The 24,930-nt window shown below is 34.8% G+C and overlaps 1 protein-coding gene across 4 annotated transcripts in view; it reads right to left on the bottom strand.

The window, feature by feature from the left end:
- Positions 1–5,467: 5,467 nt before the first annotated feature.
- The window catches only part of PCDH9 (protocadherin 9), a 664,715-nt gene continuing 645,252 nt past the window's right edge, over positions 5,468–24,930 (bottom strand). For all 4 annotated transcript variants that reach the window (XM_036379697.2, XM_036379715.2, XM_036379706.2 and 1 more), the window contains one exon: positions 5,468–7,714. In XM_036379697.2, the coding sequence (XP_036235590.1) occupies positions 7,341–7,714 (374 nt within the window). In that variant the 3' untranslated portion in view covers positions 5,468–7,340. The remainder of the gene's footprint in view (positions 7,715–24,930) is intronic.

Here is a 24,930-nt window from a genome sequence, read left to right as displayed (position 1 = left end):
GGAAGGGAAGGGAAGGGAAGGGAAGGGAAGGGAAGGGAAGGGTCCTATGAAATATTGCAGTGAGTGAAATGACAGCAGAAGATGTGTTTCCTTTGAACAATAACAGCTTTAAATGCCAGTAAAATACTGGCTTTTAAAAATAACCTAGGAAATTCCCATTGAATTTGGTATATATAAGGTTTTACCAAAACCAGTTCCCAGTTTTGTTAATCCTTTCTACTATACAAAGGTGAAAGCTGACTAAGATACATGAAAAAAAAGCTGAATAGTGTACCAGATTTCTGACTAAATCAGCTATTCTGTTAAATCAGCTGTTATAAACATTATCTTTAGAGTATAGAGCTTCTCCCTATCTGATCCAAGACTTATTATGTCTTTACCTGAGAAATTAAGAATGTATGTTTACTTCTGATTGCTACAGTCAACAAAACTTAACTACTGTACTATGGATTCATTTTATATCTGATTTAAAGTACAGATCTCATCCTAATATCACTTGTGGATAAAGGCAAAAAATCATTTCAAAGCTATTGGGGCACTCTCAATTGTATGAAAAAATTTTATCTCAGCTTCCCTTTAAATTTGCATTATGTGTAAAGACACAAAAAAAGACACATTCATAAAACTCAGTTCACTAATAAATATTGGTTTAGGTATATATTTAGACAAGAAAAGAAACAGTTATGATTCCCGTACAGTACTTACCCATTTTAACATTATCACATGGTTGTACAAACAGGATTATAACAAGCAAAAGAAAGCACTTTATTTAATGAATAAATAATCAAAAGCATTGGTGAGGATAGTCTTAATAATATGCTGCTTCATACAGTTTAAAGTACATCAAACAACAAAATCCATAGTCCCAAAATTCCATTAAATAATACTGAGTAATTATGTGACTGATAATATTTATGTATATATATATAATATATATATATATATGTGTGTATATAATCATATCATTATGAGTAATTAAGGTATCTATTTACATGCCATGCAATATTAGAATGTGTTGCAATACCTAGGCACAACAGGTGGACTTAAAAATGGCTGTGGCAAAAAAAAAAAAAGAAAGAAAGAAAGAACAGCAAATTATTTTTGAAAATGAGGGACATTACTTTCTTTAAGTTCTTTCTTTTCATAATATACAGTGAGAATTTCAGATACTTTCTGATAGCTAAAAACATCCTCATTTTTGCTATTGTACAGTTAGGTAGCAGTATAAACTTAGAACTGTAATAAGAACCATGAGATGCTGCAGTTAGAAAAAGCATTCTTGCTTCAAAACATAGCATATGACACACATGTCTGTGATATTCTTCTCACTGCAGACCCAGTTCTGCGAAATTCTGAGCTGTTTCTACAAGAGGAGGCTTCCTGCTGAGTTCTAAAGAAATTAAGTGCATTCAATGTCTCAAAAGAGCTGCAGATTATTTGGCAGGATGAGGGTACATGTCAGCACATAAGTTCTATTACTGTCCAGCAAAGTGATGTGTCTGCATCAATGCAAAAAACAAAACAAAACAAAACAGCAACAGCAAAAAAGCCAAAACCACCCCCTACCCAAACTTGTAATTCTTCATTTATTGGCAATTATTTCAGTTTATAAGTAAACTACATTGTGCTTTAAAAACCTGGAAATGGCATGTTTACCTCTTCTAAAGCATTATATACTGCTCTGTTGACCACTATATACTACTTGCCATTTCTGTTAATAATTATTGTACGGGTCCTGACATTTTTGTAAGAGGTTCAATTAAGCCTGAAGGATCAGAGCCTGGCCCTCTGTGTTATGATCTTACTTTCAACTCAACTGGTTGAAAACAAAGTATAGAATGGACTCTCACCATTTATATATATATATATATTGCTAAAGTATTTTATAACATAAACAGCTGTGTTAAACAAAGTATTATATTTCAGAGAACTTAAACTGAAACTCAAAAAATGTGTGAAAAAAGGGTATCTCATAATTTTTGCAAGTAAGCATCTACCAATGAGAGTCTCTTTTTGGAACAAGAGGAAAAGTCAGAGGTGGTTTTAGATTAGAGGGTAATTATATTTGATGGGTGTGTCCACTAAGGGGGTGAGCAGTGCAGGTTAATAAAACTAACATTAATTGAGTTACAACTCAACTATTCGTGATATACTGAGCTGGTTCACACCTCTGGGTTGTGTTGTATCATGTTCTCTGTATATTAAAATACCTTTCTGTGCTCTAGAGCTGGTCCCCTTATTGGAGTTTTTCATCACAGCAGGAATGATTACAAGCATGTTAATTAATTAAAGTCAAGACTTTGGAACACAGTTCCACAAAAGAAATGTATTAAATGGGAAAAATGGAGCTGTGAGTGCTGACTTGCTTTTACAGTCTGAACTGGCTCATGTGAGGACATGTCCTGTAGAGAACTCTCACTGCTTATTTGTTCATTCTTATGGCAAGGATACATGCCATAAAAAGTTTTATAATCTGAATCAGTTAAATATTTTGTGGTCACAGGAAATCAAAACTTGTCCTTCTGTCTGAGTTGGATATGCCTCCACTGCTGTGCTCTCACGCCAGTAGCATACTTTTGTAATATACTTCGAGGTACTGTCTAAGGCTGCTAGACCCTTCCACTGTGTCTTTTGGCATGCTATGGGTCTATGGCCTGTGGGTCTCCTACTGCCACATTCCCTGATTTTCACTATATCTTCTATTTCATTAAAGCAACTAATGCTTCCCTTTGCTTAAAACTTCCCAAGATTCAACTTCTGATCAATACTGCAATCTTCTTTTCCCCATTTCTTTGTTTTCTCATGTCAGCTACATTAGTCTTTATCACTCCTGCTCTTTAACACAGATATACATCTCCTGCATTTGTGCCATTTATGTATCCAAAGTTTCCTAAGTTTCTCCATTATTTTACTGTACTCCATGATAAAGTCCTAAAGATTTTTTCTGATCTTGAATCTTAATAATAACTCATTAAGGTAATAACCACATTAGGCAAGGACTGTGAATATAATTTTCTTTATATCTATTTGTTAAAATTGATGTATACTGCATACTCCTAATTCTGCTCCATTTGTTTCTTTGTCAGTCTTCACACAGTGCTCCACAGAGTTCCAAGTGAACTCTAACAAGGAGCATTGAGTAGGCAACTTATTAACCTATTTCTCTAAGAAAATACAGTATAAAATTTTTCTGTCATATGACCTCATCATGCTGTGGGGCTCAGTCCCATCATGATGTGACTTTTTCTGCAAGTCAAATCATCTGTTGAGGATCTCAAGAAGGCATCTAATCCATCTGCTCCCTCTGACAAAAAATCCCCATGTATTGTTGTTAGCTATTTTTCCTTTCTATTCCTCAAAGTACCAAGCCCATCTCTAGGCAATCTGTTCTAGTACATCACTACTTAAACCATTAGAAAATGTTTCACAGTTCAAGTCTAAATGCTCTATTGTTTTTTTGGGTTGTTTTTGGTTTTTTTTTTTAAGTGGTTCTGTCTTTAGTAAGAATTGGCACAGCATCAGAATAAGTAGGACTAAGTAACTATGTCTATGCATACCTTCAATTTTCTATTTGGACTAAGGGATTTGGTCAGTGAAAACAAAAATATGAAAAATGAAAAAAATATTTGGCAAACATTTTTAGCAGCCTTTTAAGTGTGTGCATTACTAAATAAATAAATAAAGGACACTCTGTCTGAAGGAAAGCAAAAAAGCGAGAACTCACTTCAGAGAGGCATCTGTAACATGACAGGTTATGAATAATTTTAAGTAATATTTAGCCTCAAAGATAGTAAAATTGAATAGTCACCAATACTCAGCTGTCATCTCATTGGGTGCAGTGGGATTTTAAATTTTTTTAAAGGTCCTCACCTGAGATATCACAGAATTCCTGAAGGGTTTTTCCTTTTTGTCTTTTTTTTTTCCTTTTTTTTTTCCTGAGTTTTAGACAATAGTAGTACTACTACTGATTGAGCCAACCAAATGGTTGTGAATGAATGGCACTTACTAAATACATGTTTAGGGCCAAATTTAAATTCTGTGGAAACATCTGGGAAACATTAATTTAGCTTAAATGGAATTAAGATGCAGTTTCCAGTGCTGCAGATATCCTTCCTTCCTTCCTTCCTTCCTTCCTTCCTTCCTTCCTTCCTTCCTTCCTTCCTTCCTTCCTTCCTTCCTTCCTTCCTTCCTTCCTTCCTTCCTTCCTTCCTTCCTTCCTTCCTTCCTTCCTTCCTTCCTTCCTTCCTTCCTTCCTTCCTTCCTTCCTTCCTTCCTTCCTTCCTTCCTTCCTTCCTTCCTTCCTTCCTTCCTTCCTTCCTTCCTTCCTTCCTTCCTTCCTTCCTTCCTTCCTTCCTTCCTTCCTTCCTTCCTTCCTTCCTTCCTTCCTCCCTCCCTCCCTCCCTCCCTCCCTCCCTCCCTCCCTCCCTCCTGTCTCTGTCTCTCTGGCTCTCTTTTTTCTTTCTTTCTCAACTTTCTTTTTCTCCTGTCTTTTTCATTTAATAACCATTTCAAAGTAAGGTAAGGTAAGGTCTTAAGATGGGTAAGGTCTTAAGATTCTAAAATTGCACAGAATTTGAGAAAATTAGATAAGAAAATTTTCACCTCCTAGCAATTGAAACCAAATTTGTTTTAGCTCCTCCTGCACAGGTTGATAATAGGACAAAGTATTGAAGGTTGGAACAGACTATAGTTCTCTTTTTGCAGCAACAATCACTTATTTTATTTTCTGCCCATGATAGAAATAGTTTCAAATACATTCTGTTTAAAAAGGCATTTGTAATTTAAACCGGTTGGTGCTATTTGGGTTTTCAAATAATTGTTGTATTTCTGGTTTTAATATAGAACTCGGTGCATCTCTGCTTTGAAACTCAGCATGTTCAAAAATAGGTACTCTTATTGATACGTATTTTTCAAGGTTGTTCAGCATTTTCTTTTGTTTTGTTTGTTTTTTACCTGTGCTGCAACAAAAATTATTATGCAACTACTCAAATTTTCCTTGTAGTAAAGAATTTACTGTATTTTGATATGACTTAATTCTACTCTTCAAAAGAAAAACCAAAGTGTGGCAAGTGCTGTATTTCCTATATGTTACTCCTGTACTTTTACAGAGATTCATGCAAGGATGCTAATTCCATATGCCTATGTAGGCCTAACAAATGTGGGCTAGATTCTGTCATCCTTGAACTGAGTAAATAAAACTTTATTCAAGTCAAATAACTAATTTTTAATAAGTTCCTACTTACATAGGAATGTCAGAATATAGCCCTCAGGTTTTATCGTTTGCTGTATACTCCAGTCCTACACATATAGATAGATATGAATTTAATGGACCATGGTATGCTTCAAAAAATAACTCAGAAATTCAGAATGAAGCAAAGAAACAAATCAACCAACAATAACAGAAAGAAAGAAAAATTAACAGGAATAAAGTCCCTTAGGAATCTGCCCAAGAACTAACACAACACAATCAGAAATTCAGAACATTTATTGCAAAAGCTGAATAACTAAATAATGTTGAACTGGCAAAGCAGTAACAAGGATAACTGGTTAGATATTTATTCTGTCAAAGTCATCAAACACCCCTCACAAACTGACATAAGTACTGCAATAAGCAATGCACCCCTAACCCATTTTTAAGCCTTTTGTACTGTGGAGGAAAAAATAAAAGCAAACTGCTATATACAAAAGAATAAAGAAAGAAACAAAAAGCTTCTCTTTTTTGTTAAAAATAAAATCACCTTCAGATTAGCTAAATTTGTTACTTTAAGACTGATGTTTCACTGTGGCATAAGTAACTTGCTTTTTTTCCGTAAGGACTTTTATTTTGCATGCTATTTATTTGTGTAAATCATCTTTCATGCCTTAACAAAAACCATCTAAAAATGTTTTGGATTTGGATTTGCTTTGCGTGCAACTTAGATCTTACTAACATTAGGAGTCACTCTGCTGATTTGACTGAGGTGACATGATACTGGTACCTGCCAGGCATTGACCAACTATGATAACAAACAGTTAAACAGCAATAATTAGAGATTTAATTCCCTTTAGTTCCCCCAACTAGCCTACCAGGAGAATGCTCTGTTACATCATGAAGGCACAACACATTAAATATTCTGTGGCTATGGTCTAAAAACACTCGTGTTACTACAACGTTAACGCAGATGAAGATCAACACAAATGCTGCTGTTTCAGCAATACAAACTGTCTTAGATATAGACACACACCTGCCCAACTGGAAAAACATTATTATTGTATTTTGCCCCTGTCAAATTTCGTATTTCAGCTGAGATCAACATCAGCTACCACTCAAATGATGGACTACAACTAATTTGATCAAGGATCCCAAACAAATAGCCTTCTCCCTTGCCTACCACCACACATTTAAATATTATTCTGTTTTGCAATTTCCCTGTTTTATGAAACAGAATGGAAATTAAACAAAAAATTGCTAAGTTTTTAAGCCCTTACACAAGTCCTTTCACTTCTTAATATTAAATTAAAAAAAAATAGAAAAAAAGAAGAAATTCTAAATGAATGCTGGCATCATTTGCTACTACATAGAAAAAAGGGTTTTTTCCTTTTCTACAAGCAACCTTTCTTCCTACCCCATCACTTTTAATACAAGTGGCTTGAGTTTCTTGGAACATTGTGTGTCAGACAGACTACTAACACAGAAACACCATCACTGAAAATAAAAGCAAAACAAGAAAGCAAATGAAGGAAATTAAAAAGCAACTGTGAAACACAGAAATATGCTACAGTATCTTTTCAAGTGAACATTATAAGTACACAAAAATTGTAAGTAATAATTGTTGCTATTTACAAGTATTTGAACGCTGATTGACTTACAAGTGTCCACTAACATTGTTAATAGCACAATAGGTTTAATGTTTACAGCTTCAATTGTTTGCAATATGATCTCAAGTATAACAGTCCCAGCATAGATCAATGACAACAAAAGCACAATTTTCTAACTGGATATGCTTTTCAATCTTTGCAATCCACTGAGCTTTCGCACTCTCTCACTCTCCAAATGCATCTTCTGTTGTTCATAGCAGCAGTCCAGGGTCAAAAAACAAAGAAACAAAAAAGTATATTTTCAAACTGGAGAGATCTCTGCAGACATTAATCATGTCTATTTAACAAAACCACACAACTAGTAGAAACACTCTTTCATGTTGCAGGACATCATACCTTCCACGGTGCTAACATAAAGATATGCATATCTCTGCTAGGTGAAGCATAGTTCTAGAGGTCTACCCAGTACATAAAGCTCTGACACACACATAGTATTAGCAAGTCTAAGTAAGCTAAAGTCATTGGTCCAAAGTAACCATTTCTTATAGCTGGTGCTCCTTTGGACTCTCCACAGATCCCGGGGCCTGTTTATAAGACTTCAAATTGGCCAAAGGAATGTCAGTCATGTGGTTGCCAGTGTTGAAATGGCCCTCACCGGAAACATACTGCTTTCGATCATTGAACTGGTTTCTGTTGCTATCTTCTTTCCAGGTCCTGGTCAATGTGTGTCCATTAACTAGTTTGTCCTTCTTAACCCATTCCTTCTGAGGTGCAAAGGTGGAGAGAGGAGACTTTGGCTGTTGGTATGGGCCCAAGCTAGGAGGCATCCAACAGTTGTCTGAGTGACCCAAAACCAGGCATTCTTGAGTACACATCTCTGTAGCTTCAGCTAATCCTCGCGGACCAAGAGGCCCATCTGTAGAAGACAAACAGAAAAAGAAAAAAGGGGGAGAAAGGGAAAAAAAAAAAGACATAATATTAGATTTTGATATTTGTCATTAAACAAATATAAACATATATAAACAAATATACATATACCTCAGGAGAAAACTAACAATGATCCCGCAACCAAAAATTGTGCTGGTAAAGTCTACATACATTTTCATTCTATTAGAGATTAGTTGCTTTGTAGGGCGTATACTCCCTATATATGGTACCTGCTTAGTTTCCAGAAGTGGAGAAACAGTTCAATTATCCCTATGCTATTGGTCTCAGATCCTACTACGAATAAACTTAACTCCTTTTTTCTAAGTCATATCAAGGAAATAGAGCTAGGTAAGTGAAAACAACCAAGGAAGTAAACCTACCCTTATGGATTCTGAGTGAGAATTAATGCTTTTAAGGGCCTATTATTTGGATGTATTCTGTTCTGCTTTCAACTCAATTTACTCCTGAAGAACTCTGGTGAATTAACAGCCTACTGCAAACTGAGAAACATCTGTACTATCCAAAAACAGGTTTGCCCAAAGGAATGCGCTGTACACAGGATTATTCTAATATTTACTGCTTTACAAACACAGCTTGAGGCACAGTTCTAGGTATCTACCCAGTGGAAGCACACTCCAATGTATAGTCACAACAAGTAAGAGACAAGTTAAATTTTCTTGATTTAATATGTAACCAGTAAGAAATTCAAAACATTGGATCAGGAGAGAGAATAAAATCTGTAACTTTTCTGACCATTCAACACATCTCAGATGCTACACAGATAAAACCATAAAAGTCAAGGGGAAAAAAAATTCTTATGTAAATCTAGCACTTTAAAAAGAAATGTTCTCATAGTTCTTTGTAAGCTAGAAATATAAGACCACAGGAGACAGAAATGAAGATTGCTGAAGTACTATGCATATTAAATATCTGCATAACTTTTCACACACTATTGAGGACACAGCGGGCCAGCTGCAGGCCTCTTGCAACCAAGCAGACAGGTCACCCATGCCTTCAGCAACACTGAATTCCTCTTACTCTTACTGCATTTTTAAATTACTTAATTTGCTCATCTGCTCAGGCTGGTTGTATAAGGAAGGGCAAGCCAGGAAAAAGGCAGAAAAATCATTTTGTCTATTTTTCTTAGATATTTTTCAGTATCTAGGATATTCTTTGCCAGAAGTCATTGCTGTGTTGTAATTTTGAGCAAGAATTTTGAGATGTCTTTTCTTGACTTCAGAGTAAATCAAAGGGCTAGTAGTGAAAACATTTGAAGAGTTAAGGAGACATATTTCCTTGATTAACCAGCCCAGTGACTGGAAGGAAATTATAGATTGATTTTTGAGAAAGAACATTAGCAAGTAGGCATGAATAGCAAAGTTACTAATCAGAAGAAAAATGTCAGCAATGTATCAGGAAAAAAAAGTGCATCTTAATAATAATCTAATTGAGACTCAAAATGATAAGTGAAGACAGTCTAACAAAGATTTCTCTGTTAAAATGCCAAGGAATATTTTTGTTCTCCTGTACTCCACGCATATACAATAAATTACGCTTACTAACATCTTTTTCTGAACGCTGAAATTAAATCAATTAATTTAATGGAAACTTCTACTCACTTCCAACTGCTTTTAAACACAGATATAATAAAAAGAAAACATCAGGCATATTTCCACATGTTTTGTTCATAATTAGCTAATCTTCTTATCTCTGAGCAACAACTCTTTTTGAATACCTAGAGAATATGTGGTACTGTGTTGATCTGACAGAATATAATAAGCTATAATAAAATATAATAAGCAATAATAAAAGTTACTACTGAATTCCCAACATAAGAAAGTGTCCTATTGCTGAAACCTAGAACATGAAAAATGTATAGAATCAATGCTCCCTTCCATTTAGATCAATACAAGGTGAAATAATTAAACCAAAATCATTAGGAAAAAAGAAAAAAGCAACTGTTAAGTATGATCTAAGCAGAGATTTCAATGAGAACCATGAACCACAATTCTAAAATGAGACCTGAGAGATTTTTTTTTCTTTTTTTTTCTATAAAACTCTTGTAATCCTGTATTATGAAGTTCTAACAAAACTGAGGCAGGTACTTAGAGAGAAATAAACCCAAACCAAAACAATTTTAAGTAAAGAAAGGACTCACAGTACATTGTTCACTTTTCCAAAAATTAATCCACATGTTAAAAGCTGACTTTTAATTTTTTTTTTTTTAGCTGTCAACTAAAGTTCAGTTTTAATTAGGTTTTCTCCCATTTCAGAGAAAATAAAAGTGAGAAGTGGCAGAACTATTTTCAACCTGGCTATTCTCCCAGTAAACTACTATTTTACTGAACAAGAAAGAAAAAAAAGATTTTGCAGACATTAAAACTTTCCAAATAGAAAAAAAACCATTTTGCCACAGAATTATACTTTTCAAGGACGATGTATGCACTCTTTGCCTCTGCAGTGGAACGAAAGAATGACAGGAGAGCCTTCAGTATGATAGTTCTGAAATTTTCTGTTTACTTAAATAAATTTCAAGAGATAAGACTATAAATTCCATTTAAAAATTTAGCAATAAGCTGGTTTTTCTTAAGAATAAATATGCATGTTGCCCTATAAGCTACATGACAAACCCTTTGGAAGATTTACTTCATGTGTTTTGCTTTCTTTAGTAACAGTGCTAGGCAGTTAATGTTGCTCCACTCAGAGTGAATTTTAAGCATCCTTTGCTTTAGCCATCTCTAAGCTCATAGACTTTCTGGATAGCACTGGAATATTCAGATATCTGCTACTACTGTGAGCAGCAGACAGGAATGGGGTAACAATGCTGAGATGATTGCCAGTGCAAGAATTGTTCCTTGGGTGTTTTTCAGTTTAACAAAATACCACTGTCCAACTTAGAACTGGAAATTTAATTGTTGTGTGAGAGTCTTCCCCCGATCAACCTTCCCTATGCAGAGATGTCAATCAAAGGTAAGACCATGCAGTCCTTATAGCAGCCAATTACAATTTTGATATGGATGTTGGTCACACCAAGTGACAGCTGTAGACAGACTGAGACACTCTCCTTTTAGGAGAGGATTGGGAATCTCAGGGAACACCTGAAGGACACTACTTTTAGCTGTATAACTGTTCAAACAGCTGTGAGGTACGTTACAGGCTGCACACACCTCTACATATGCCTGTATGTAAAAATGCCCAGAATTGAGAAGAGGTTCAGACTCCTACTGAAAGGCATATCATCCAGTCCTCTGTCTCATGCCTTCCAATCAGTAAAATGCAGGGAATATTTACTTGCCTTACTAAAATATTGTGAGGTTTAAGTTTACAAAACGCCTTTCAAGGCTTCATCTAATATATAACTAAGAATTATATTTTTATTCCCTTTTGGTTTGAACCATCACAAGAGAAAAAGAAATCCACAAAGTGATTTTTTTTAGAAATGCAAATTGTTAGAATTATATACTTTACTCTTAAGCTACTAAAGGGAATGGTCATGCTTACTTACTCTATTATTGAGGAAAAAGGCAGCTTCATTCCTAACATGAGTGGTGCCTGCCATAGCTATCTCCTGTTAAGGCCTTTAGATAAACCATAATTGCTTGGTAAATATTGTTGCTAATAATGGTGATAATCATGATTTAGGGGATTCTACAAATTTTCTACTGTGAGATTAAAGAAAAAGATGAAAAGGAAAAAATAAAGGATCTCACCTACAAAAAAAAAAAAAGACTGTTTTCACAATTAGGTTTTTGAGTTTCTGTTTTGTTTTATTATATTCTCAATCAAAAAAATTTGTTCTTTTCTAAGACTCTTTATCATTCAGGTTGCTATTTAGCAGCATAAAGTGTAATGATCGTGAGTAATATGATAAGAGAGAGATCTTCTGGGGATAGTGTGACTGAAGAGTTGGCTGCTATGTATTAAGAAAGCCATAATGTTGCCTTAATGGTAATTATCTTTCTCCTCCACCACAGCTGAACAATAGTTTTCACCCAATTTTCTAAAGTTGTTTCATTAACACATACAATGACACCACTTAAAAACCTATTCCTGTTGCTTTAATTTTATAAGTGCATTAATTTGTTTCCTTTCTCTTCACAAAAATGTCGCTGCAATTTCTGTTTCAAGCTTTTCCATGCTGAAGTACTTTATTGATATATGGGGGATTTTTTTTTCAAAGTATTTGTTCTCTGAACAATCCATAATCCGTGCGGCTGGTTATCAGTCTTGGCTGCTTGAATATATAATGACACAAGTGCTGATAAAACTGTACAAGCCATCTGTCTCTGGAGTTAAATGTTTTGAAAGCAAACACAAAAGTGCATAACAAACACTCCCTTAAATTGTCTTTGTAAATATTTATACCAGATCTTACCCAAAAATGCTTTTTTGTTGTTATTTTATTCTGTTAATAGCTGTCAAGCAGATGCATGACTTGCCTACTCAAAAGCAGACAGGTGTAAGAAGGAAAATAATGTATGCCACTCAAGAGCTGGTCATACCCTAATGCTGGAATTTCTGTGTGGTCTTTTATCTCTTTTTATTATACGCAGAAGCTAAACAGCTATTTCATTGATTAACTTACTGCTGCAATTAGCAACTAGATTCTGGTGTGATGACCAGCTGCTTTTCAACCTGCTTCTTTAAAACTCTCTTGCTTACAGCCAGAAAATTCATTTTTCATTTCTGAAAGAGTTGAGGCCACAAGATTATTTCCACTTAGTGAGACGTTTTGGTCTCAAGCAAAATGAATAGGTACTCTTTGCCCCAGGGTGCTAACATGAAGTACAGTGGATTTGAACACGACCACAGTTGTGTTTCAGACAATCATATTTATTTAACTTTTCATATTGCATCTTAAAATGAAAAAGAAAACAACAGCGATGTTTTCAGCTCTATTTATCCCCAAACACAGAAAGGTTTTGGGGTTTTTTTGAGCTTTCATGGGCTACTTTACTAAATGACCTTCTCTGAGACCTCATGATTTTACAGCCTTCCCCACATATGGAACATTCATGGAACTGAAATGACATTATTCCATTTCACAGAGCTTTTACAACTAGTCATATATTAAATATAAAAACTGGAAAAAAGTTTATATTATGAAGATTCTTTTGCCTTTTATTTTACTCTTAAATATCAAACAAATAAATGGGGAAGTCTGTTCTTTATTTCTAGTCTGTTAAAAAAATAATCCAAGACTACAAAATCCCTACACATGCTGTGTAGGGTGCGCTTCCTTGGCATTATTAATTAAAAGAAACATTCAGTGTCTATTAAAAATATATATTTCTAGTGACTTATTCCATGGTCATTCTACCTGGCACAGCCAATTCACATTCCATCCTCAAATTACCTTGTTCAGAGGTCCCTGGATTCCGCCTATCACTGCTGCCAGTTTTGGTAGACTTATCACTATCACCTTCTACCCTGCTGCTTCTCTCTTGCTTTCCTGGTGTTCCATCCTCTGTACTAAGGTACAGATCAAGAAACCCCTGCTACTCTCTGTTCTCTGTCTTGGCTGAAACTTCTCTTTCATCAAGTCTGAAATAAATAACACTGTAAGGTTAGCTTATATCTGCATTACTTAGCAGAGATTAGCTGTGGGAATCCTTAATTAGCACAATAAGAGGAGGGGCAGGAAGCTGGGGAAGAAGGGGTGTGTGGAAGGGACTGCCCAGGATACAGAAAAGCAGGAACAAAAGTATTTTCTGAAAAGGTGGGAAAACCTCGTGCAGTAAGATTTTCTACATTGTTCTGTGAAATATTTAAGTGATCCAGATGGGTTCTATATCAGGTACATGACTCTGTACAAAAACTCTGCATGACTTTGATTCCTTGGGCAGCTAAATTTTTAACGCAACAATATTCAACTGCTTGAAATTTTGTTTCTAACCAGTTGTGTGATGACTGAAGTTTCATTATATCTATATCTTTTCAGAGCTAAGAAAGTGAACAAAGTAGAAGTTAAGAAAGTACTCTGCATTTCTTACCTCAAGTTCCTTTCCCTTACACCTTCTCTATCATAAAAGTTATAATGAACAGAAATGTTACTTAGCTTGTTTTATTTTTTTTTCTGATATATTTCCTAGAAATTCAATACCATTAATACTTACAAGATACACCTCCATCAGTCATGGCTCTACTGTAAGGATGCTCTTTTTACCTGACCTAACTTTCTGTTCCTATTTACAACTACTTTTTCTGCATTGACATGCATGTATATAAACCTCTCTGCATTTCCATGGGTGCATGGTCAGAAAGTACACATATAATTCCTGTGTCTGCTAAGCTCGTAAGATACTAGGGGCCAATTTTACTTAGTGCTGCCTAGTCTTTAACAACAAATGGACATGAACCAGCGTGAAGCCTGTGACCATTCTGCAGGCAAGTTGCAACAATCTGGACTCACAAGGTCACGGTCCTTTGCAACAAGGGTGTGGGAAGATGCCACAGGAGATGTCACAAAGAGCCATGGTCTGGAGTGGTGCTGAGCTACAACTGACAGCTCAAACCTGAATGATTCTTCACTGGTCACACAAATCCAGCTCCATTACTTATCATGGGTTGCATATTGCCTATATTCGGATCTTTATGCCAATACTTATTTTTATTTTTAACTTAACTGGGTGAAACTTTACAATTTATTGTTTAAAAAGAAAGAAGTAAAAAGCATGTTCACTAGATAATCTAGTGGTTCTTTCTGGTCTTAAAAATCTATGTATCAGCAACCATTAACATAAAGCTGCATTTTGTATAAGCTTTCACTGACAAATGAAGCCAATTCTAGCATACCCTTTAGAAATACAGAAGATACAAAATAATATCTGGGATTTTTATTCTGACTTAATACATTCTGTCATTAAAAACAAACAAACAAGTGAATAAACAAACAAACAAAGACACACAAATGACTGCAATTTGTATTCTTAGCTGAAGTGTCACATTGTGGATGCAGACAGTCACCTTGCAGGAAGAGCAGGAGAAAAGAAATGCAAACAGTATTTGGCAAAAAAAACCCTGTTTGTTAACAAATAAATAAAGATTAAAAGCTCTACCCATCTCTCATACAGATTTCATTCTTTGGGCACAGATGAAAAGTCAACATTTGCAAATGGAGATAGTCCAAATTCAACAATACATGGGCAGCCAGAACAGCAGATTCTCTCCCTGAGAGGATATTGTTATTTAGACAGACTTTATGGCACACAAAGAGCAGACAGCATATCTTTATAAATTTGCAACCATCTTCAGTATGGCATGGAACTCATCCATCTTTTCGTCTGTTCAAGCTACTCCTCTGAAGAATACTATCTCATCTAATTTTATTTCCTCAAAATTGGCAGTTTTTTCCTGCCATACATTTAATTTTAGCAGGACAATCTAATGCATAAGAACTCCTCAGAGGATTCAAATGAACCTTTTAAATTTGATTGTATCACTTAATGAGCCCAGTGGTCAAATATTTGGAATAATATTATTTTCAGCATTTATCTTTTTCATTATGTAGCTCTTCATTTTGCTGCCTAAAAAAAAGTCTTTGTTCCTAAAAGGTGATGATGGATGGTGATAATAAAATATTCATAAAGCATCCCATGGTCACAATAATTTACTATCTTTTTTCCCACACACCTAAATATTTATGATACTTGATCAAAATATTTTGTTGAATTGATTTACAGGCAACATGCTGAGACAGCACCACTTTTGACATGGTCATATTTTCTGATCTATTAATATGCCCCAAACATGAACCTGCTGTCAGTCTAAAAAAACTTAAGTCTCTATTTGGAAGATTCAGTCAACTGTTTAACATAAAATCAAATTTTGGTTAGTAATTTCTATAAATTCTCTTTGAGAAGAGGTAGGATTCAATGTGGAAAAAGGTAGTCAAAACAAGAACTTGCAGAATGTTTTGAAACTGAGCTGAACAATAGTTATTCCTACTCTGCACAGCGTTGTGTTGTTTTTAGATGCCTGGCCATTAACTTATTTACAGCAGGAAAGAACAAAACCATTCAGGTTGAATTTAATTTCATTTTTTATGATTGTTAAAAAAGGCTAAAATAATTTGTTTTTCTGATCATTTCCTAACTTACAGTAAAATCTTGGTCTTCTGACTTGTGATAAATACATATCCTGGCTCCCAGAGCACAGGCATGGTAACCTGGGATATATTAAAAAAAGGATATTGACTTTATTGAGCAATAACTGAATAAAGGCAAAATTCATCATCTACATATATATATGATGAATTGTGCTGCTAAATTATATATGATTTTTTTATTTGTATATCTATATATTTTTATTTTATCTTTTATATGTATATCTGTCCATTGATAAATAAGGAATCTGTGTATGACAACTGGGACTTATTTCCTAAGTATTATATTCCTAGCATTAGATTGACCTCTGTAAAGCAAAAAGTTTCAAATTGAACATTTTCATTTAAACATTAATTTGAGGGAAGGGAAGGGAAGGGAAGGGAAGGGAAGGGAAGGGAAGGGAAGGGAAGGGAAGGGAAGGGAAGGGAAGGGAAGGGAAGGGAAGGGAAGGGAAGGGAAGGGAAAAGTGATTACCTCCAGGGAATTCAAGGGGGAAAATCAGACAATATCAAAAAGCTACAAGCTTGTTATACTCAAGAAAGCAGCTCATCTAAGGACAATGAAAATGAGCATTTATGCTATGGTGTTTAAAACACACTGTCAATTAAGAAATATAATTAAGACTATTTTTGCAAAGAAGTATAAATTTATTCTGTAATTAGGTTAATTACAACTATCTCAACAAACATTCAATTTAGGTTGAAATGCATCTTCTAATGAATCCCTATTTCTAAAGTATGCTTCTTGCCACTTGTGTGTTTTTCTATTTTCCTTCAGTACAAATCAGACCAAAGTCAGATTTAGCTTAAACCGAATTTGTTGCAAATTTGTGGCAGATGCCTTATGTATATATGTTATTATGTAAATAAGTAGTTTAACTGATTTGAAAATACTTTTGAAGTACATTTCTCTTAGGAGAATTTGGACCTAAATCTGGGTACTTGTTCTCCTAACTTAAGCTTCTTGACTCTGAATAATTGAAAAATGTGACAGGAAAAAGTGCCTTAATAATAATAAATCAAGCTTAAATAGTAAGCTTGATTATAGTGTTGATTTTGTCTTCTATTCTACACAAAAATATATCCTTGATAAATATCACAGGACACAGATGTCAGAGATGTCATTAAACTAATCCAGAGACAAAACCACCATTTCCTAATTCTGTTTGTATAACAGCATCTCATTTAGATAATTTTGTAAAATTCAGCTCAGTGCCAGTTGAGTTGTCAGAACTGTGGGCATATTACACAGAGAATACTAGAAAGTGCTTTCTTTTATTATGTCTTAGCTATACCCATGCAACAATTTCTTCTATTTCTTTAAAAACTATGTTCATTTACATCATTTTTCAGAAGAGATATCTGTCTCTTAATGACCTCATATAGTTTACAGTAAAACTCCCACTAAACAAATGTTCCTGAGTCAAAACACTTGCATTTTATTAAACCATGCTTGAAAATTAACCTGTGCTGAATTTAGTCATTACATTCAATGTACTGAAAATTAATATGGAAGCAACATCTGTATGCACCAAATACTTTTGGTTAGTCATACAATCCAGTTTGGATGTTTAGAGAGCTATACTTCCAAGCTTCCAAATCTCACGTGGAAGACTGCAGAAAAAATTATCTTTGTGATTCTGAAGAGGAATTCAAATAATATTTCACATGAATAATGAATCTAAATTTAACGGAGGAAATATTTTTTGATAACCTTTTTTTGTCTTCTTCCTATTTGATGAAATATCTCAGCAAATGAACCCTTCTAAACATGTAACACCTCTTTTTTTATTATATTTTATTTATTCATGCAAGAATAGCTTTAAAGTAGGCTACTTTAAGTTGCATTCAAATGTAAGTACAACGTAAAAGGATTGTCTGAAATTAATGCACAAAATGCACATAGAGTAGGTCTAAACTAACACATTTAAAGGAATATCCTGGATGTCATCTCCGGATTCCTGGACTTTTTTTAAGAGAATATTCTAATTTATTTTTGATTTTTGAATAGGTTAAAATGGATTAAGCAAGATTCTTGAAGAAAAATTGTTACTATGAGCATAGACTATGAACATTTACACACACAACAAGCTACAAGTTCTGTATAGTCTCCTTTATGTCTGTACACATTCTGTTTTCTCAAGCATTAAAAAAATCATGGATTCATATGTAAAGAAAATTTTGGGAAGGAACATGCCAAGAAAAATAGTTTGATTTCCTCAGACCATTGGGTTTTTATAGCACCCAAAGACAAAATGGAAGGCTTGCTTACCTTCGTAGAATTCATTTTGTTGTTATAAAATGTGGCTAGAGAGAGATTTCTTGTCCAGTCACATAAGAATCTAACAATTTCTATAATATGAGAGTTGTGAATACTTGGCAATACACTGCATCTATTTTCTTGGTTCCAGTTTTAGATGTAAAGGTAAACTGGTTTTATTTTCCACAGGGTAGCAATAAATTAAGAAAAAAAATACATGCATGATATAATACTGGACACAAATTTAATGATGTATACTATAGGCTTATCAGTTTCAAGCTTCTGAAAATACTGGGCAGTATGAACACATTTGTGTTTACTGAACTTGCAGAAATAAAAACATATGAAGCAGATGAACAACCTGAGAGAAATAATATATTTTTCTTCTTGTATTATAAAAAAGAAACAAACTAAAAGGTGATTTACCAAAATGGGAAAAGCAGTCACTAGATTTAGCTCACTTAACATTTCCATTTGCCTCCCTGACAGGAATGGCAGTGCAGATGTTAATTACTGTTCATAGAATGTCTTGTCAAAACACCTAAGAATTATTGTTCTGTTAATGACTTCGTCCTGTGCTTGGGTTCAATGGCTGATTTCAGACCAAGAATGCTGAAAAGGATCACTGACACTTGGTTAAGAAACCCTGTCTTTCCCTGTAAACACCTTCAAATAATGCATGGCTTTGTGCCAACAATTTAGCTTTGGAAGAGAAACTATTATAAAACTGTAGTCATAAGGGAAATAACAGTTAATTTTAAGATGATTATTAGCCTTGTATCAAGTGAGTTATTTAATGGCAACTTCAGAGGCAGCAAATTATTTAAAGCAATGTCAAATGCTTAAAAGCATGACGAGCTGAGATACCAGAATTCTTTACTGATAGACAAAAAGATGTATTTCAGGTTAATTTATTTGGTGGGACAGCAGAGACAGGGAGCTGTTTTTCCCCACATTCATTGCTCGCATACATCCTCCCATTTGAAATAGGTTGGAGTCTTGCTACTGTCTTCATTGGGTGTAAAACTTGGTCTTTTGTCACTACAGAACACAAAATGAATTTTACAGGTAGGCCTGATTTAGGAAGGAATGCACTAAAGGAAACAGATGAATTCCCTTGTGATCTGCAAGCCATTTCTTTAGCATTTAGCTTCCCTACATACTATACCAATTCTTCCTTTACGAGTTCTCCAGCTCAGGACTCTACTTTTTTCCCAAGCTGTCCCTTTATAGTTGTGCTTACTGTCTTTTTTTACATGTTTTCAACTCACTTCTCATCTGTATTCCTGTATTTTTTCTCAAAAAAAATATTCCTCTCACCATCTTTTCAGATGCCTGGATGAAAAATTCTTCTCCTATAAATTTATATCACTGAATGTAGTTAAGAAATTTCACTTAAAATGAGTGATGGGGCATCTTCTTATAATTCATTTAGGTATAAAACTTAAGGTTATTAATGACAGAATGCTAAGTAAGGTAGGATTAATTCCAGCCTAGGGTTCAACTTTAGAAACATTCATCTGGAAGCATCTGGATGTGACATTTGGGGATATGGTTTAGGGGGGATTATGGTAGTACCAGTTTGATGGCTGGACTAGATGATCTTGAATATTTCTTCCAACCTTGATGGTCCTGTGATCTGAACCAATTATGAGAAAATGTCTTGCATATTTGCTGCTTAAAGGATCAAGGTGGTTGCTACAGAGAAGACAAAGATAGGACTGAAATAAAATTTTAAATGTTTGCAACGTATATACCTATATGGGAACCACAGATACATGTATTTTCTAATTCCTCCTTTTGATTAACAGATATCCTGTCAATCTTGTCAGTTGGTCTAGTCAATAAAATATAGTAAATCACCAAAATTAATGTACAGAAATGAATCTGAACAGCTCTCACAATTATACTGCTTTGATTAAATCTCCCTTAAAAACAACAAGAAGTTATAGCACCCATTATGTACACAGCTTCATCGTAGATAGCTAGATTTAGAATTTGAATCTGGAGCTATGTCTCACCTTTGGCTTTGCCATAACACTTCATCACTTTGATCTTTTAATGTGTATACTCAGATTAGGAAATGTTCCTTAAACAGTTAATTTCCTTAAAACTAATTGCTGCATCAAAAACCTAATTGTTTTTTTTTACTTGCAAAATTAATACCTTTGAGCTCTCTCACTTGTGAGTGGATTCCATCTAGACAGAGCCCCTCTTCTACCAAGGCTTTCAGATCATTCTCAAAGCACATGATGAGGCTTTTTTTTTTTTTTTTTTTTTGCTTTCCTGCATTGTGACACAAAAAATAGAATGGAATTTCATTTCTGAATTTCATTTTAAGAGTACTTCAGATATCACTCACCCTAGCAGTATGGATTTTTGAAGTATTAAGGGGCCAAAGCTGTAGCTGTAGGACAGTGGGCCAGGCCAACATAACTGGAAAAGGAACAACTGAAACTTCCACTAATGCTAATAGCATTTTTGAGTGCAAGGTGAGAGGCAAAACCCTTCACAAAAGTTTGAAAAGATTGATTACATTGTAATTTGCCTTTGCCCCCCCATTCAGGCATTAAGTGCTAGCAGTATTCCTGATTATAATGGAAAATTTTGTTCCCTGCTGTGGGGAGAAAAATAGCACTGAAAGCAAAACACACCTGGCAGACACCTTGAATATGGAACTTTTTATTAAGCACTGCATTTTTTTCTTTGTTAATTAATCTATTTCACAGTCTCAGGTAATCACTTTGCAACTTCTCAGTAGCCTGACTTTCAAAGGAACTTTATGCTCTGTCAGTTTCCATACCTGTGTTGTCAAGAGCATGGGAATGACATAAACCTCTTGGTAAATTGTCCAGTGCTGTCTTGCACCTGCCTTTCCTAGAAGGCAGCAGCATTAAAAGCATTCTGTGTTCTAAAATTGCATTGAGAATGTATTCTCTGTGTCTCTTTGCTTAGTTTTTGTCTTAGCAAACCTTTGGAGTCCTACTATTTTACAGCTAAAAGATGGAGTTAGTGAGATCTCCTTGTTGACAAGGCTGATTAAGTAAGACTGCAACACGTGTTTGCACAAATGCCCCCCTCAGCATGGGCTGCAGCAGGCACAGCACCAACTAGAAGCAGTTGCTTAAAATCATGCTAACTCAGTTGCATATCACCTAAGGTTCCTTGTTCGTGCTTTGTGTAGTTTTGTCTGGCACCTGCTGTAGTAAATGAGGGGCATTTACTACAGACAAATGGGCAAAATAAATTGGAGGGAAAATACACATTCAACACCAACCCATTTTATAAATAAATGATGTACATTTATGAGAATGAGTGCTACCTATCTGGAATGACATAAATATGTACTGAAACTTGGAGGGGAGAAAAGCAGGCACAAGTTTCCACAAATCCATAAGAATTGATCTGAAAGAATAAAACAGAACTAAAAGGAAAAGTATAACACCATGACAACTGATAAATGGGGAACTCTGAGACAAATATTTTAAGAATGGTAGATAACGGGAGAATATCATGGTAAATTACTTCATTTTTAGAATCAAAGGAAATTGAGTCAATATCATCTCTCTGGACTTCAGCAGAGCATGTGATGAAGTTCCATATAGTAAATTATTTATTTTAGCAAGAATATAGGCTAATGGAACCTGTAGGTTGATTCAAAGAGGGAAGAGATGGAGGTGAAGAGATGTCCCACATAATTCAGTATCAGAACTAATCCTGAATATTTTCAGTAATGCCTTTAATATAGACTTATAGGAAAAGGGTTGATGCAATGTGTTTCAGACATAAAACTGGAAAGTACTTTGAGTGAAAACCAAGTTATCAGAAGAATTAAAGAAATATTAAAAAAAAAGGTAGGATTGTTTCTTGTTAGAGAAGACTAGGAGATTTTAGCTTTTTTCATTTAGAAGAATAAACCCAGACAGTCAAAAAGGTGAAAACCATTGATAAACAGAGACATTAAATGACTTTGTAAAGTAAGAGAAAGTGTTGTCATGAGAATAAATCTGACCACACGGTGCCTATGACAAAACACTACTGGACTCCACCCCAACATTTAGTTTCTTATATTATCCCACAATAAAACCAGCAGACTTTATTTTGCAAATTATTGGAAGTTTATAGTCTCGTATTTAATTGCCTAATGTCTGACTACAGTCAAAGTATCTGATGTAGAATAGAAGCTTGTGCAGCAATAAAGTATTAAGAAACTACAGTCACAATGAACTGTTTCTAATGCAAAATAGATAAAAGTATTTATAATTCCTTAAAAAGAGAATTTGCAGCATTAAGGATAAGAAGTTTTAGCAAGAAGGTGAGATATTTCAATATGAATGCTGCTGAAAAATCTCATCTTGTAAAAGAAGGTACTAGAAGAAGGAATAATCTGATGAAATACTGGCATTTCTAATTGAAGAACACCTCTCAGCAAATCAACTAAATTCTTTAAACAGGCTCTTTCACAACGTGATTGTTCTGAACTCCTCTAGGTTTTACTTTACGATGAGATGAATTGTGCCCTGGAAGTGTCTACCTCTCCCTGCTGACTACTAAATTACCCAAAGTGCCGAGTTCAGGTGTATGCATGGCATCCTCAGCTTCTACAGCTGAAGCAACAGAAGACAGATCTTTCAAGATATCTCTTAAATCAAAGACAATGTGTGTGACCTTAGCAGGGTCATTTGTTTCCTCTGTGTCTTTATGCTCATCTATAAAATGAAGATAATAGAATTTCCATACCTTACAGGGTAACACATGGGATTGTGGATTACATAGCTCTCTAATACCATGGCAATGGATGCCCTGTAAGTACCCAGGCTTATTCTGCACTGTTAAATGAGGAAACCAAGAAGAACAAAAAGCAAAACTTGCAAACTAATTTATTTGCAGAGAGACCCATTTGATACCTCCCTGAAGCAATGCACCATTGAAAGATGGGATTCCTGTAAAGCATCCCATTATCCATAACACTAAGAGCAATGTTTTTGAAAGAGGTGGTATCCCTCCATCCTGAATAAGAGAATTCAGACTGGATATGTGTTTCTCTTTTGTCACAAGCTGGTCCATTTTTCTCATGACTTAAACAATTGCTGCATCAAGAAAACAATCCTTTATGTCTCTTACCCGCTGACACATGATACAACCTTTTAAAATGTCTGTGCCCTATCTTAAGATGGGTACTAGGGAAATGTTTTCTGGTATTGAAATATTTACTGAAGCCTTCATTCCTAGAGTTACATTTCTAGAGTAACAACTGGACTTATGCTAAGACACACGTGTGTCTCACATATGCAAAGGATATGATTTCAATCTTGTTTATACCAATACCAGTTGGCTTCAGCTAAATTACTCCTATTTTACCCTAGGATTGCTGTAAGAATCATCCTTATATTTCAGCCAGAGCTTACAAATCTCCAGCAGGAAAATGTCTTTTTATTGTAAGGATAAATTGGCATTCACCCAGAATTCCCTGGGAGAAAGGTTTTTTTAATCACATTGATTTAAAGAAATGTAGAGGCCTTATTCATTTAAAATCAAGGATATGAATATTTTAACAGCAAGAGCAGAAGACATAAAGAAAAGGCATCCAAAATTGCTACTTATAAAAAAAAAAGAAAAAAATACCCCTTTTACATTGTTTGGAGCTAATGGCTGTTGATGGAATTTGGAGAGTGCAGAGAAAGAGGTACAAAGAAGTACTTGTCAATAACAAGAACAGCCCTATATTTGCAATCCAGTGTTTAAAGCCAAAATAGACATTCTTTTCTCTGTTTGATCTCAGGAAAAGCTATCTACAGCTCACAGGCCCAAATTTGAGTCTTCTTATATCACTCAAAAGAAGTACTGAGATAACTGTGCTAGAGATGACAGACTAGTAACCCCTCTAGCAAGCCAGACTGGTGGGGGGGTGTCATGTTTTTTGTATCTGGGCTGAAAGCACTCTTCCTACTTAGAAATGCTCTCTTTTGTTCTCCCTGGTGCCTGAAATTCATTCTCAAGAGATATGAAAAGTTGAAATTCATCTCATAGAAAAAAAAGGTGTCTTCAATTTCCATAGGAACAAAGAATCACCAAACAAATGTAAATCCTTTTCTCTTTTTATTTTCTCTCAAGGCAGAACTGCTCACAGTCATCATAAACCTAATCCCCAGCTGTATCAGCTGTTACAGCAGCACTAAAGTCAGAGAGTGTCACCCCCAGAATCTCTCCCTGTAAGAGAGACATAAGAACAAGCCAATACTATTCAATATCAGCAATATAAAAACCAGTGAAATAAGGTCTGCTCACTTGTAAATATAAATTTGCAACAAACATTATTGCTAACCAGACTAATGTCAGGACAAGAAAGAAAAAATTATATCCTACTGCCCTATTGTATTTTAATTGGAAAATTTTCTTTCTCTGAAAGGATTTGCACAACGTTTTACTTGTTATAGTAAATTGCAACTCTAAATAATTCAAACCATATTATTCAAACCATATCCTGAAATATCAAAAACAGAGCTCCTAATCTTAAAATCTAGTAACATTATCGATTGAATGGTATCACTTTACTTCAGTTTGGTAATTCTCCAAAAACAAAACTTCCATGAGAGCAAACATATTGCTAATACAGTGCAATGGCAAGCTTTCACAGTTTAATTTTCAATGAGAAATCTAAGAGAGTGTCCTAGTATTGGCTTTCATTTGCAATGGCAAAGATCATTCAAATCTAATTGTCAAGTTCCTATTAACATACAATTTCTAGTTTTAAAATAATGCCTATGCTATTTGTATCTTTACATACGGCTAAGGATCCTCTGTTCTACTCTATTAACCCCATTAGTTTTCATATCTTGTT

The sequence above is a fragment of the Molothrus ater genome, chromosome 2, assembly GCF_012460135.2.
Source record: "Molothrus ater isolate BHLD 08-10-18 breed brown headed cowbird chromosome 2, BPBGC_Mater_1.1, whole genome shotgun sequence".
NCBI classification, from domain to species: Eukaryota; Metazoa; Chordata; class Aves; order Passeriformes; family Icteridae; genus Molothrus; species Molothrus ater.
The sequence above is the reverse complement of the archived record's forward strand: the minus strand, read 5'-3'. Positions and strand labels throughout refer to the sequence as shown.